This window comes from Rhinichthys klamathensis, unplaced genomic scaffold (assembly GCF_029890125.1).
Source record: "Rhinichthys klamathensis goyatoka isolate OS25496 unplaced genomic scaffold, OSU_Roscu_1.1 h1tg000281l_1, whole genome shotgun sequence".
In the NCBI taxonomy this organism is placed as follows: domain Eukaryota; kingdom Metazoa; phylum Chordata; class Actinopteri; order Cypriniformes; family Leuciscidae; genus Rhinichthys; species Rhinichthys klamathensis.
The window spans coordinates 7492005-7505999 of NW_026606800.1; the positions used below are offsets into that span (position 1 = coordinate 7492005).

The 13995-nt window shown below is 36.1% G+C and overlaps 1 protein-coding gene across 3 annotated transcripts in view; it reads right to left on the reverse strand.

Moving 5' to 3' along the window:
- cdc42bpab (CDC42 binding protein kinase alpha (DMPK-like) b) overlaps window positions 1–13995 on the reverse strand; it is a 61897-nt gene that overhangs the window by 41833 nt on the left and 6069 nt on the right. For all 3 annotated transcript variants that reach the window (XM_056269548.1, XM_056269547.1, XM_056269546.1), the window contains exon 2: window positions 1889–1980. In XM_056269548.1, the coding sequence (XP_056125523.1) occupies window positions 1889–1980 (92 nt within the window). The remainder of the gene's footprint in view (window positions 1–1888; window positions 1981–13995) is intronic.

Consider the following 13995-nt stretch of genomic DNA (forward strand, 5'->3'; position numbering starts at 1 on the left):
AAGAACATCATTTATTTGAAAGAGATTTTTTTTAAAACATTATGAACGTTAGTCAGACAGTCTATTCCTGTCTAAGCGGGCAATTATTTGTAACAATAAGCAGCAAATTCAATCTCTGTGAGACCACAAACAGTACAGTTCAAATACAAGGAAAAACAGATGCCTGTGAATGTCATGAGATCATAGTCCCAGGAAAGTAACAATGATCATATCTAGCATCTGCCTTAAAGAGGGAATATAAAGCATTAGGCTCAGTTGGATGTGTGATGTCTTCACTCTATTAAATGATGATCAGCGAACACAACAGTGTTCTGGCAATGTTCAGTGACTTGATCAGGAAAGAGCACACTGTTCTTGGCTCTGACTTTGCTGATAGGGGAGTCTCTTTCAAAGTTCTTTTGCTCTTCGCTTTCTGCCATCAAGTGTACGATGACAGTATGTGATGTCCTTTTCCACACCCTACACAGTTTTAATAAAAAAAATGCACTTCAGTAAGTGGGATTTAAATGTGTTGAAGTGTTAAAATAATGTGACAATGCAAAAAAAACTCTTAATGATCTTAAACGATTTTTTTTTGTCTTCAAATTCGAATTTCAGTAGCAGCTACTGGCTCAGAAATCTTCACAGGAAATGATGTCATCGGCCCTTCTTCTTCTCGCCAAAGCCTTTCCTGATCCATCAGGAGATGAAAGTGTGTGACTGATCCTCAATCTGTTCCTTCGCACGTTTTCTCACAGCTGCATGGCTTCCATTCTCGTGTTATTTTGGCAACAGGCTCACGTCAAGCAGAACAGACTTTCTGCTAGGTTTCCATGAGCTGTTGATTCCAGCTGGACTGAAGTGAGGCCGGAAACCCTGTCGAGTGGTGTGTCAGACGAAAACGTTCCCACTGAGGCGGGCATAGATGAATCATAGCTCACCAGACGTTGACAAGTGGAGAAAAACCCAAGGACTGACAAATATTGCCCTTTAAAATCTACTTTAACCTCAAGGATCTTTGATGTATTTCCATCCACCAAATCTAATAAATGTGTTGCCATTTTTATAATGAAAAACCTATCCGTTGTTAAGAAAGTTTAAAACTGTCTTTTTGTAGACATAGTTGTTAATGTATTTCACTTCTTGGAAAATTTAAGGTACTTGATTTCTGAGCAATTTGTTTAAGGCAGATCTGTATTTTAAAGGATTAGCTTAATGAGAATTTGGTCAATCTGTTATGTATTGCAAATCCCAAACCCCACTTGACTTGTTTTCAATGGGGAAAAAATTATCTGAATGAGGACTAAAGCCTTCAAGATTCAATAAAGATGGAAGAAATACCATAAAACGATCATAAAAATATTCTGTACAACTAAGTAATACGCAATATTTCAAGTGCCAAGATATTACTCAAAAAAATATTACTTTTTTTATTTTTATAGGAAGAGAGTGAGTTGCATGGGTTACAAATGGTAAATTTTGTACTAAAGTAAATAATGACAATTTTTATTTTTGGGTGGACTATTTCTGGAACCGTCAAAGTGTCACAGAGCTATTTTCTCACTGTGAAATAAAACCTGAATAAAAATTCCATAACCATTTGCTGGGGTTCCCACTTGACGGGCCATTCTAATCAGCCAGGCCTCACGAAGTAACCTAATAGTATTGGTTTCCTGGCCTACCTGTACACCACACATTCCCCAGTGACTACATCACACGTCTGTCATTACAAAAGAACATCAACTGCCTCAGGCTCTTAGAAGCACTACATGAAGAATATCCTTACTCTGCAACATACCTGTGTTTATGGTAAATCATCAGTATACTAACTCATTAAATATTGCAATGGGGCTATTACAGGTATTTAAAAAAAAAAGAATGTTCCAAAGGAAACAAGAACAATAAATACCTCTCCAAAAGCTCCCCGTCCAATCACCTTCAGGATCTCAAAATCCTCCTTGCGCAAGCGCATCTGTTTCACCTTGGATGTGAAAGGTTTGGCTGTAAAAACAAAATAAAAGAAATGTGACAAAATCAGTTAAAACAAACAAGTAAACAACTATTTTTATTTCTTTTACCCAAATTATAAAATTGTTAAAAACATGAATAAATATACTGTCATTCATAAGTTTGGGGTAGGATTTTAAAGAAGTGAATACTTTGTTTTATTGAGCAAAAACACATTCAATTGTGACAGTTAAGACATGTATAATGTTACAAAAGATTTCTATTTTAAATAAATGCTGTTCTAAACTTTCTACTCATGTTCTAATAATGAAAAAAATGCATCTTAGTTTCCAAAAAAATATTAAGCAGCACAACTGTTTTCAACATTGATAATAATAAGAAATGTTTCTTGAGCACCAAATCAGCATATCAGAATGATTTCTGAAGGATCATGTGACACAAATGTGAAAATTCAGCTTTGCCATCAGAGGAATTAAAATAGAAACAGTTATTTTAAACTGTAATAATATTTCTGTATTTTTTTACTGTATTTTTGATCATATAAATGCAGTCTTGAGTAAAACTTTTCAAAAACATACAAAAAGCTTACCCCAAACATTTGAACTGTATGTTATTAACAATTCATTTATTTGTGAAAAAAGAATGCAGAACATTTTCAAATATTGTGTAAAATAAATAATTATTTTACTACAGCAATGTTGTACGTGCTATTTATTCACAGGGTGTAGCCAATCCTAAACGGAGACCTGCCATCCCTGGCTCAGATATCTAACAAGTGGGAAAACATGGGAACAGAGAAGTGGATGATCTCAACCGCAGTGCGATAAGGTTAAAAATCTGCCATGTTTATCCTCAACAAGAGTTCAAACACGCCACCCACACCTGCCATCATCAGTCTATGTAGCTCTAAACCCTCAGAATGAGGTAAGCTTGACCTTCCTAAAATATCAAAGCTCGACCTCATCTAATGGCTCTTGTACACATTACTGAGGTGTGCTGTAGCAAAGATTTTCCATGGAGCACATGTACTGCCTCTGCCGCAGACTCACAATGTTGTCCCTAAATCTCTTCCAATCAGCATCATGCACACGGGGTGGGACATCTCTGTTGCCATAGCAATATTGGATTGTGCAGAGGAGAGAAATTCAAAAAAGTCTGGCCCTGTGAGAAATAAGGAAATGCCTGTCAGACTACAACAAACAAGTCAAACTGAACTGTTATGGGGGGGTTGGTTTGGCTATTTCAAAGTGGATAAATGAATGATGAAAATTCTCCTGGAATATATAGTGGATCCAGAAAACTTGAAGGGATAGTTCAACCAAAAATGAAAATTCTGTCATCATTTACTCACCCTCAAGTTGTTCCAAATCTGCTGAACACAAAAGAAGATATTTTGAAGAATGTGGGTAACCAAACAGGCCCAGGGCCCCATTGACTTCCATAGTATGGAAAAAAATACTAGGGAAGTCAATGGGGCTCATCAACTGTTTGGTTACCCACATTCTTCAAAATATCTTCTTTTGTGTTGAGCAGAAGAAATTCATACAGGGTTTTGAACAACTTGAGGGTGAGTATCCCTTGGGTGAACTATCCCTTTAAACACTGCACTTGAAAATATGAATTTCCTTTGCAACAGAATATGAAACCAAATGCATGTGCAAACAACTAATTTCACCTTTCTTAGCCTTGTTTTTTTTTTACCAAAAAAGAGTGCTTCATCTTTTGTGAAAAAGTTGGGTTTTTTTTTTTATTCAATAATGCAATGACGTTCAAACTATTTTTTAAATGATTAAATACCTTGGGTCCCCAATGCAAGTAAAAATTAAATGCATTAGACATCAAAGTGCAAAAATACAGCTATTAGAAACCAACTTCTGAGACCTTTTTCTATATGTAAAAATTTGGTTTTACAAATCCAACCATTAAAAAACATTGATTGAACCTTAACAAAAATAATTAAAAATATAGCACAATATTTGAAAAACTATTACACGTATTTGCTAAGGCTAAAACCATCCAGAAAACTAAAGCATTGTGGCACACGGGCAATACCAGTTACATTTTTTTTTAGAAGAGGTAAAAAATACTTTCCCTATCTAATAATATAAACTGAGAATAAATCAAATGTTTCCCCACATGATATTCCAATTCTATTTAAAGGGATAGTTCACCCAAAAATGAAAATTCTGTCAGTAATTACTCACTCTCATGTTGTTCCAACCCCGTAAGACTTTCGTTCATCTTCGGAACACAAATTAAGATATTTATTTTTGATAAAATCTGAGAGCTGTCTCACTTCTCCATAGGCTTCTATGTTATTGAAAGTTGCCGGCCCAGGAAAGACCTCTGAGTGAGGTCACGTAGTGTAACAGCACAGCGCTTCTGTGTTGTATGTCAGAATGTAGGCTCACTATTGGCCGACGCTGGTCATGTGTGTGATGCTTGTGACATACAACACAGAAGCGCTGCGCTGTTACACTACGTGAACTCACTCAGAGGCCCACAGAGAATAAAGTCGTTATTTTTGTGCACAAAAAGTATTCTCGTCACTTGATAAACTTATGGTTGAGCCACTGTAGTCACTTGGACTATTTTAACGATGTTTTTTACTAACTTTTCTGGTTTTTTTTTGTTTTTGTTTTTCTGATATTTAATCAAAAATATCTTAATTTGTGTTCCGAAGATGAACCAAAGTCTTACAGGGTTGAAACAACATAAGAGAGAGTAATTACTGACAGAATTTTCATTTTTGGGTGAACTAACCCTTTAAGGGGTCATTCTCTGTTGAAGTTACAGCATCTGTCTTTCAGAGCAAATAAGTGGGTAGATCACCAAGGTACAATTGGTGGCTCCAAGGCATTCTGGTCCCAGCAGGCCTTCACTACCCGACCAGGTCATTACATCTCATCAGAACGGCTCCACATTACTACTGTGATTACATTTAAGAACTGACCCACAGCTAATTTAACAGTAACAGTAGTCACAGTCACATATCACAGGTAGTTTATCTCACACCCTGATGATGACAGCTAAAAACATGCCAACAATACCAACTATGTGTAAACACCGTTAAGTAAGGGTAGGCAGCATAACTAAAGTATTAGGCTAGATCACGCTTTAATGATGAACGCACGGAATTACACAACACTTTACATAAGACATTAACCGATCAGGGACTGGACAAGACAGGGAGTTTAAATACAAAAGACGAACCAAATGACTGACAGGTGATAATCACACGTAACCATCTAAAAAAACAAGGAGATAATCAGTAACCAAAAAAGAACAGAGCAGAGAAACAGGAACTAATCAAAACACAACAAAAAAATCTAAATAAGAGTCCATTACAATATATCTTCTATCTGGAAATATGGCTTATATATTAAATAAACATGTGGTAGTGGATATTATAGATAATCTAGTAAATAAATAAAAAAAAGAGTACATTAGATTCGATTTTTCTTTATTTAGTACTTGATTAGGGGTGTAACGACACATTGCTATATCGAGAAATTCGCGATATAAAAATATTTATCGTTGATATAAAATATATGATTTGCGATAGAGTTAGTTCATCCAAGGCTCAGCTTACTGTATTTATAAGGTATAATATATAAATTTTAATTCTGTCATCATGTAGGCTACTCACCCTCATGTTGTTTCAAAACTAAAAGATTGTCATTCATCTTCCAAACATAAATTATATTTTTAAAGATAAAGATTTTTTTTATGAAACCTGAGAGACTTCGGTCCCCTCCAATCAAAGTCCATTCCTCTAAAACTTAAAAGATCCAAAAAATTTAATAAAGGCATTATTTTTACAATCAATGGAGTGGTCTATCCAAATCCATGTCTTCTGAAGAGACCAATGGCTTTAGCCTATATGATGAACAGATTTACAACGACACAGTAAACATGGATGTTCAAAAGCTTACTTAAAAAAAAAAATAAAAAAAACACTTCTTTATTTTGGCTCAAAATATCGCGATAGTATCATATCATGAGTTCAGTATCGCGATTTGTATCGAATCGTGAGTGTATCGTTACACCCCTTGATGGATGCAAACCAAAAGACAAAGGTAAGTCTGGCATCAGTTCAAAAACAGTCTCAACGTGCTATTTGACTGGATGTATTAAATTCATATCGCCCATGGCTTACCACTGAGACAGGGCAAAAATAACTTCAGACATCCCTGGATAGAATCAGCCACGCTTGACCTCTAAGAAACTTTCAACAGTTTTGACACATTAACGTCAGCCACATGTTAGTAAAATAAGTGTGCCACTGCAGTGGGAGTCGTGCATTACGTCACACACACCATCGACAACATACAACCAGGCATATAATGCTCATAAACCATAGAGTCCTAAAAGACTCCGCAGCGCCACAGACAGCATGGACTGCAAAACAACCACTGAATAAAATACTCTGCAAGCATGAATCTCTATGTAACCATAACATAATTGGACCTGCAAAGCTCGTCTTTATAGAGTAAAAACAAATAAACGTGGATCGAGTGAGGGGCCCGTCAATGGAGAAATGCATGCGATACCTGTGCATCATAAAGCCAGCTCCGCCCTATGTATCTAAGGATCAGTGGGTTAACAATAATAGTTTTAGTGATGCTTCTCTTGTTTAATTTTGGCAGCCGAACAATAGCTATCCAGTATCACTCACCTAAAAACCTAATAAAACAACACGGGCATGTCAAACATAGCAACGGTTGTCATGACAAATGAGAGTGAGGTAATCTGCAGTGCTGTAAATGTAAACACCTTCGCCACATTACTGACTGTATGGATGTTTATCATCCTTTCAAAGAATGGTTGACATGGTAATAGCGAGGTTGTATAAGGCAGTGTTATTTAGTATCATTGATATACTATTAAAGTTTCTTCTAATATTTTAGTAATTTTGTTGTGTGTGTAATTTTTCTTTTACTTATTTTAGTGCTTTAAGTTAAACTAAAATAAGTTTGTTTTTTTATATTTTATTTTATTTCAGTTAATGTTTTCATAGTTTTTGTTTTAACGATAATAACCCTGGTACACAAAGGGATGAAATTTATGCAAAATACAAATACTGAGGTTTTGAAAGTAAGTGTCAAAGTAAACTCATTGGCATTTTGGGACTGGAAAAACACGTCCCGTCTTTGTGTCTCCTACCAGACTGGTTAAGGGTGTGCGTCACACGGCGCTCATGAGAATCTGCGTGAGCTTGTGTAAATTTGCCCTCCCCGCTGTATTCAGGGACAGGAGTGTGTGCAAAGGATGCAAAGAGGAATACTAGGCCCTGAGAGTGTGTTCCCACATCCACTTCTCTGGCAAGGGGACATCTGGAAGCCATAAGAGGGATTATTTACAGCCATGGTGAGGTAACAACGCAAAAATGCCGCTTCCAGAAGAACACGTCCCGGCTCCTGGAGCTAAAAGACCTGAGGATGGCCTTCCTCTTTCATAACCAGAGAGGCTAATAAGGCATTGAGAGCATTAACACAATAGTACAGTTATGACAATGTGCTCTGACCTCTACAACTTTCAGAAGGAGAGGCTATGCACTAACAAGGATGAGTACAGTGAAACTAATAAAATTCTACTTTACAATATAGGCGTCATGTGAACACTTTTGTAGCCCTCTAATATGAGACAAAAAAGTTACAGAAATTTAAACATACGTAATAAAAATATAAGGTATTGAGAAATTTGAAGTTCTGTGAGGTGCAATATTTCAAACAAAAATCTTAGGAATTGGAGTAATCAGTCTTCAGAAAGCCTGCACAAAATCCCCCAGCAAGAAATGTACAGTTAATTCAATTTCACCAAAAATAAACATGGTGGTCAGACATGTTGCACGATGGCACTCGTGTGCATGATGCGACTTGAGGTTGGTTAGTTTAATTTCCAGTCCCCATCTTTTTTCTGTGAATAAAATACTACTACTAATAAGCCCAAAGAGAAAACTTTTAATAGGCAAAAACAAACAAAAACTAATTTTTATTGTCACTGTTTTTGTTCTTTTTTTTATCTCAATATAAACCATATTTCCAGCTAAATAATAAATAAAGTAAAAAAAAAATATTATTTATATTATTATTATTATTATTATTCTAATTAAACACAATTCCAACGTTTAAATAATATGTTTAATAATAATAATAATAATAATAATAATTAATAAATAAATAAAATTATAAAACGTAGGCTATTTATTCATGTTATTTTTGTAACCATATGACCTGCGATTCCAACAATGTCTTGCTTAATCTGGAATAAAAGTCCCAGTGCCTCACAACTGCTACTGCTAATAGAGGTCATAAATAAGACGATTCCCAACAGACTGAATAAATTACATTTACAAAATGAAGGGATCTTGAGCAGGGGTTTCCTTAATAGATGCGATGGCAGGCCCTGTTATTAAACAAGCTAGCAGGATATCAAATGAATAAAAAAATGTAAAGTAATGCATGCTTCCAATCCCCAAGGCAAAGTCATGGCTCAGAGTACCATGTAGTTAGCGGGGGGTGATAGATGAAACCTTCCGTGAGGAGAGGGGAGAGCATTAAATCATTAATAAGTACCAAACATACATAAACATGCCTGAGAATCACTTTCATACTGCATAAACATGCAATGGGGCGATAAATTGTGTTTAATGCAGAGTGAGCACCCATGACGGCCAAATTCCCAAAGCAATATATATCGCCCCTAAAGCATCCTCAGCTATAGAAGCATGATGGCATGACTTGTGTCAGACAAGACAAAAACTACAATTGTCTAACCACTGCAATGCAAAAACAGGATATTCCCAAAATACAATGAAGCCAGAGGAAGACCACTCAGTACAAACAAAGCAATAAGAACTCAGGGTTCCTGTGCTAATGTTAATCAAGAAAAAAATGCAAACAGAGGGGGTAGATGAAGATTCACCCATTAGACATGCCCGAAACTCAAGCACCATGCTGCAAGTGCATTAATGGTGGAAGAGAGCAAAACACATGGCCCTTTTAGCACAGACAGCTATGTTAAAAATTTACTGAATGCAAGAAGGTTATGTGACAAACGCCATAAACAGAAACTCTCCGCACAAAAGACGGAGATGAAATGAGATGGTAAACACGTCAAAAGCATGTTCGACACTTTACTGTGTTCCTGGTTACTGCAGCTCTCATCAGTGACTGCAGTCGCATCACCCGTTTTGTAACATGATCCCCTGCTTTTTCAATCTTCTTAAGAAATACCTTCATTCGTTCTTCTCTATGGCGTCCTGCATACTAAGACCCAAACAAAACGAAAGAAACAGCTGAGCTAACCTGTGATCCCCCCCCCCCCCATTAACATCACTGCTATAGTCCAAACAAAGTGAGAAAACGTTTTTTAAGCGATAGTTTACCCAAAAAATTACTCATCCTTAAGTTATTCCAATCTCTTATGACTTGCTTTCTTCTGTGAAACACAAAGGGATGTCTTTTGGAAAATGTTCAAGCTGCAATTGTAATGCTGTCAGTGCTACACGATTTGTGGTGGGAAATGTAAATGCTATTTTTCTAGTTGCATGTATAATTATGCATAATTTACAGTTATTACTATAGTGACTTCATGTAATGTGTAACAAAGACACTAAAATAATGTGTTACCTTTTACAATAAAACTGTAAAATGACAATGTTTATGGGTGTTTTAATTCATTTAAAAGTGTTAAACCATAGAGCCTATTTGGATGTAAAATTGCAGAAAGCCCTACTGTGAACCGAGCCACTGAAAACACAGGATTGTGAGCTGCACACTGATTTCGCCTTTATTTCGATTAATCGCAGCCAGACGAAAAAAAGCATATGTCATATGGACCACTTTTATTATGTGTTTTGCTTTTTTAAGCAAAAAGCATATTTTTTCAGCCTTCTGAAACCATAAAACAGATTTCTGTAAGGAACACTGAAGTTTAAGTTGTTAATCACTGAAAATTTTGCTTGACAATCTTGGTCACCATTCGTTTTCATTGAATGGAAAAGAGCAGCTTAGACAATCAGATATAAATATGTTTGACAGAAGAAAGAAAGTCATGAGGGTGAGTAAATGATGACAGAATTTTCATTCATGGGTGAACTACTTTATCGATGGAGTCAATACAGAGATGTTGCTACTCTATGTCAGGGAAATAAAGGTAGTGTATGATATTATTTCATGTGAGGGTCAATGTATAATTAATAGGACCGTTGCCATTTCTCAGAACCTAATGTAGACACCTTTGAAGAAAAGCAGAAAGGTCATATCCCCCCATAGTCATCCAACAACATTGACATTGACACAAGAGCTGTGAAAACTTTCCACAGACAGCAATGCTTTTACGCTCAATTGGCAGGGATGTAAAAATACCAGCATTAGCTTAGCAGGAGTTTTTCAGTCAACATAATACCACCCAGTCACCTCCCTGTGGCAAAATATGTCATGGTAGATGTAACTCTACCCTACTGCATTCTCTGAGAACAGAGGAGTGAATGAAATCCTGCTGGACGTTCCACCACGACTGAGTGAAAACCCGGAGGCAGTCGGAACTGTTGAAACTTCGCCACCCATGTAATATGTTCAGATTATCATCACTGTCATCCTAATCATTATTATCTTAATCACTAATCAACTTTGTTGGAACATGCCACTGTGAAATTTTAATTTGGGCTAGACGCTGTCTGTCAAAAAACTTTAAACATTCAAACCCTATTAGTAACCTGCAATTTAGTAACGTGATCCACACACATGCTTCTCACCGTGTTGTTCACATAAGGCTAAAGGGATAGTTCACTTAAAAAAAATGAAAGTTTGTCATCATTTACTCACCCTCTTATTGGTCCAAACCTGTATGGTATTCAGTATGTCTTCCTTAAATTATAAAAGTAAAAACATTTTTGAGAATGTAGCCTACTAGTTTGAGTTTAATTAATAATCTGTTCCTCACAGGCTACTGTATAAATTAATAGCTAGAACTTAGAATACATTCTTGTAAGCTTGTAATGACCACTTTTATGATGCTTTTGGAAAGTTCCTTAAAAGTTCAATTTCCCATTCATTTTAATTGCATGGAATTAAGACCAGTTTATTCTTCAAAATGTCTTTTTTGTGTTTTACAAAATAAATATTTTTGTTCATTATATAAGGCGATCGAGTCTCTTCAGAATTTTTTTACCTAACCGCTCAATTCATATGGATTAGTTGTTTACGATCTCTTTATGAACTTTTTGAAGCGTCAAAGTGCTAGTTGCGTAGCTGTCAACTGAGGGACAGAAATCTCTCAGATTTCATCAAAAAGATCTTCATTCGTGTTCCGAAGATGAACAAAAGTCTTACAGGTTTGGAACGACATGAGGGTGAGTAACCTAATGAAAACCCAATTTTGGGGTAAACTAACCCTTTAAAAGTTCAAAAGATATTTTACAAATTAAACATGCATGGATGAATTGTATAAGATCAACAAAAGACATTTAGAAAATAAAAAGTTTATTTCATTCTAACTTATTAAATTTATAAATATATTTTTTGAAAAACTTTTTTGAGGCACTAAAAGGGTAAGATAAAAAGATATCTGATCAGAGTCTACACACACGGTCCACCATTTTACCAGTGTTTTCTGTACAACCACTCGCAGAAAGTGCCAAATTATTATTGTTATTTCACACAAGTGTATTGCTGTATAATAGCTTTCTGGTAAAAAGAAAAACAAAACAACCAGTGGCTGGTTTCTTTACATGTCAAACTCAAATTAATTAGATGGTCTTTTTTTCCATTTAAGCAGGCAGCTCAAGGACAGAATAAGGTGAAGTTTATAATAGTGTTTAGGCATTTAGTCAAAAGTCTGGCTAAACTGCATATCATAAACTTTAAGAACAATTTTTTTCCAGCTGATAAACAATAAAAACATTGACAGCCAATCAGAATCCTTTCCGCTTCAAAGAGCTCAAGCATTTAAAGCGGCAGATGACAAACCTGCAGCGCGTGCTTAAAAAGAACCTTAATATCATTCATTCGTTGGTGTGGGCGCTAAAATTATCATTATGGTTTTCATTCTTGGTGTGAATGCTAAGATAGTTATCGTTATGGTCATCTTTATAGTTATTGTTCTTGAAAGGGCCTTAAGACTAAAGTCATAAGCATAAGTGCAGTTAAACCTAAGTGCATGTTGAAAATCAAATATTTTAACTCTGACTGAAGTCCAAATCATGTGATGTGAACACAATATACAATGACAGAAAGCAGTCATGGTCTAAAGCTGGCACAAACCCCCATTTTCAGCAGCAAAAATAAATGAAAGGGACAAAAAGGCTACACACACACACACACACACCTCTGCAGTCCTCCAGTGCAGACACTTTCTGGGCCACAGCCAATCCCTTAGGCTGGAAACGACTACTAATTATAACTTACAGAGGAAAGGTGTCAGTGCTAGGACTTGAAACTGTAAGTATCCCAAAAATATGCGCTTGACGAAACATGTTTCGACAAGACTAGAAGAAATGCACACAAGAGTTCAAAAAGTGGATCGGCTCTCAAAGAAAGATGTTGCAAAACACGTCGACTGATGACAGACAGGTGGGGGGTGGGGGAAACCGTGTTCTTTCAGCTTTACTGAACAGCCGACATGCAAAATACTGTCTCAACCGCAAAGCCTTCCGAGCACGCACTTTGTTTGGAATCTTTGTGATTTACGGAAGAGAATTATTAAACAACCAAACCAAAGGCTTTACTGAAATTAAATTCAAACTGGTACCTGCTTCCTACAACAACATGAATTATATATGGGAGTCATCATGTATGTGAAAACCCCCATCTCTTTTTTTTTAAAACCCATCCCCCCATCCATGGAGCATCTCCTCACACCCATGCCCTTCTTCCTAGCCCCCCGCAGCAGGTCAGACACATGCTGACAGCACTCATAATGAGAGGACTCATCTATGACCTTGACAATTTGACATGTGACAGCTATCAACAGTGCCTTTAAATTTAGTCTACTGCCAAACACATCTAAAAAAAAAAACGTTTGGTTTGAAAAACGGAGAAGAAACACAATTAGATTCTGTTACCAGATTGGACTTATCTCAGACTCTTCACGAGTTCTCAGCTGGTCAAAATACTATCATATGTACACACATTTAGCCCAGCACACAGCATTGTTTTGGATGTTTGACAAGTTCAGCCGCAAATTGTACGTCATAAAAGCTGTTGTTGTTGTTTTTTGTGTGGTATCTTTAGGTTTGGTGTTAAAAAATGACAGTGTGAATGCTAAGCAAACAGGACTAAATGTATTTTTTTTTTTTTTTGGTCCAGACCAAAAGAACCAAGAGAACCGAACTACAAGTGTGAACATAGCCTTGGTTTAAAACGTGATCAATTGTCACCCGCCATCAATGGTTTACTTAGATCTCATATGGCAAATGAAACTGAGTTTTCCTCTGCTGAAGCTGGCACCCTGAAGTGACAGTCTGATTGAGACACTCGCCAAAAAAGAACTGGGATGCATTTTACAAAAAAAAAAAAAAAAAAAAAAAAAAAAAAAAAAAAAAATCACAGAAACGCTATTAGATTTTTTCCCCAAATCATGCAGCTGTACCATAAATAATTGAGGGAAATAAAAAATCACTTTTTAATGACTTTTATCAATTAAATTATCAATATTTTTTACTTGTCACAATGCCATTTTGTCAAAAGAAAAGAACTTAGAAGGCAGCAGAATTATGTACCTTTTCAAACAAAAAGCATGCTCGGACCATATGATATGATGCAGCTGACTAGTTTTTAGAATGGAGCTGCAGTCTGAGCTGCTAAGCAAATTAACTTAGACAGTGCAGACAAGAAATCTTGAAGGTCAGATCGGTAACAAGACCAATCAACATAATGTGATATGATATCAGATAACCTTCCATGATGTTTATCGCCTGCATGTCTGAGGCGGATTTCAATCTATAAAAATGTCTGTTTAATTGCCTGTATTTTCCATTTTACAAACCTAACTAAACCGTGTGTGTTTTACAGCTAGCCAGCTATTACAGCAATTCAGCCTAAC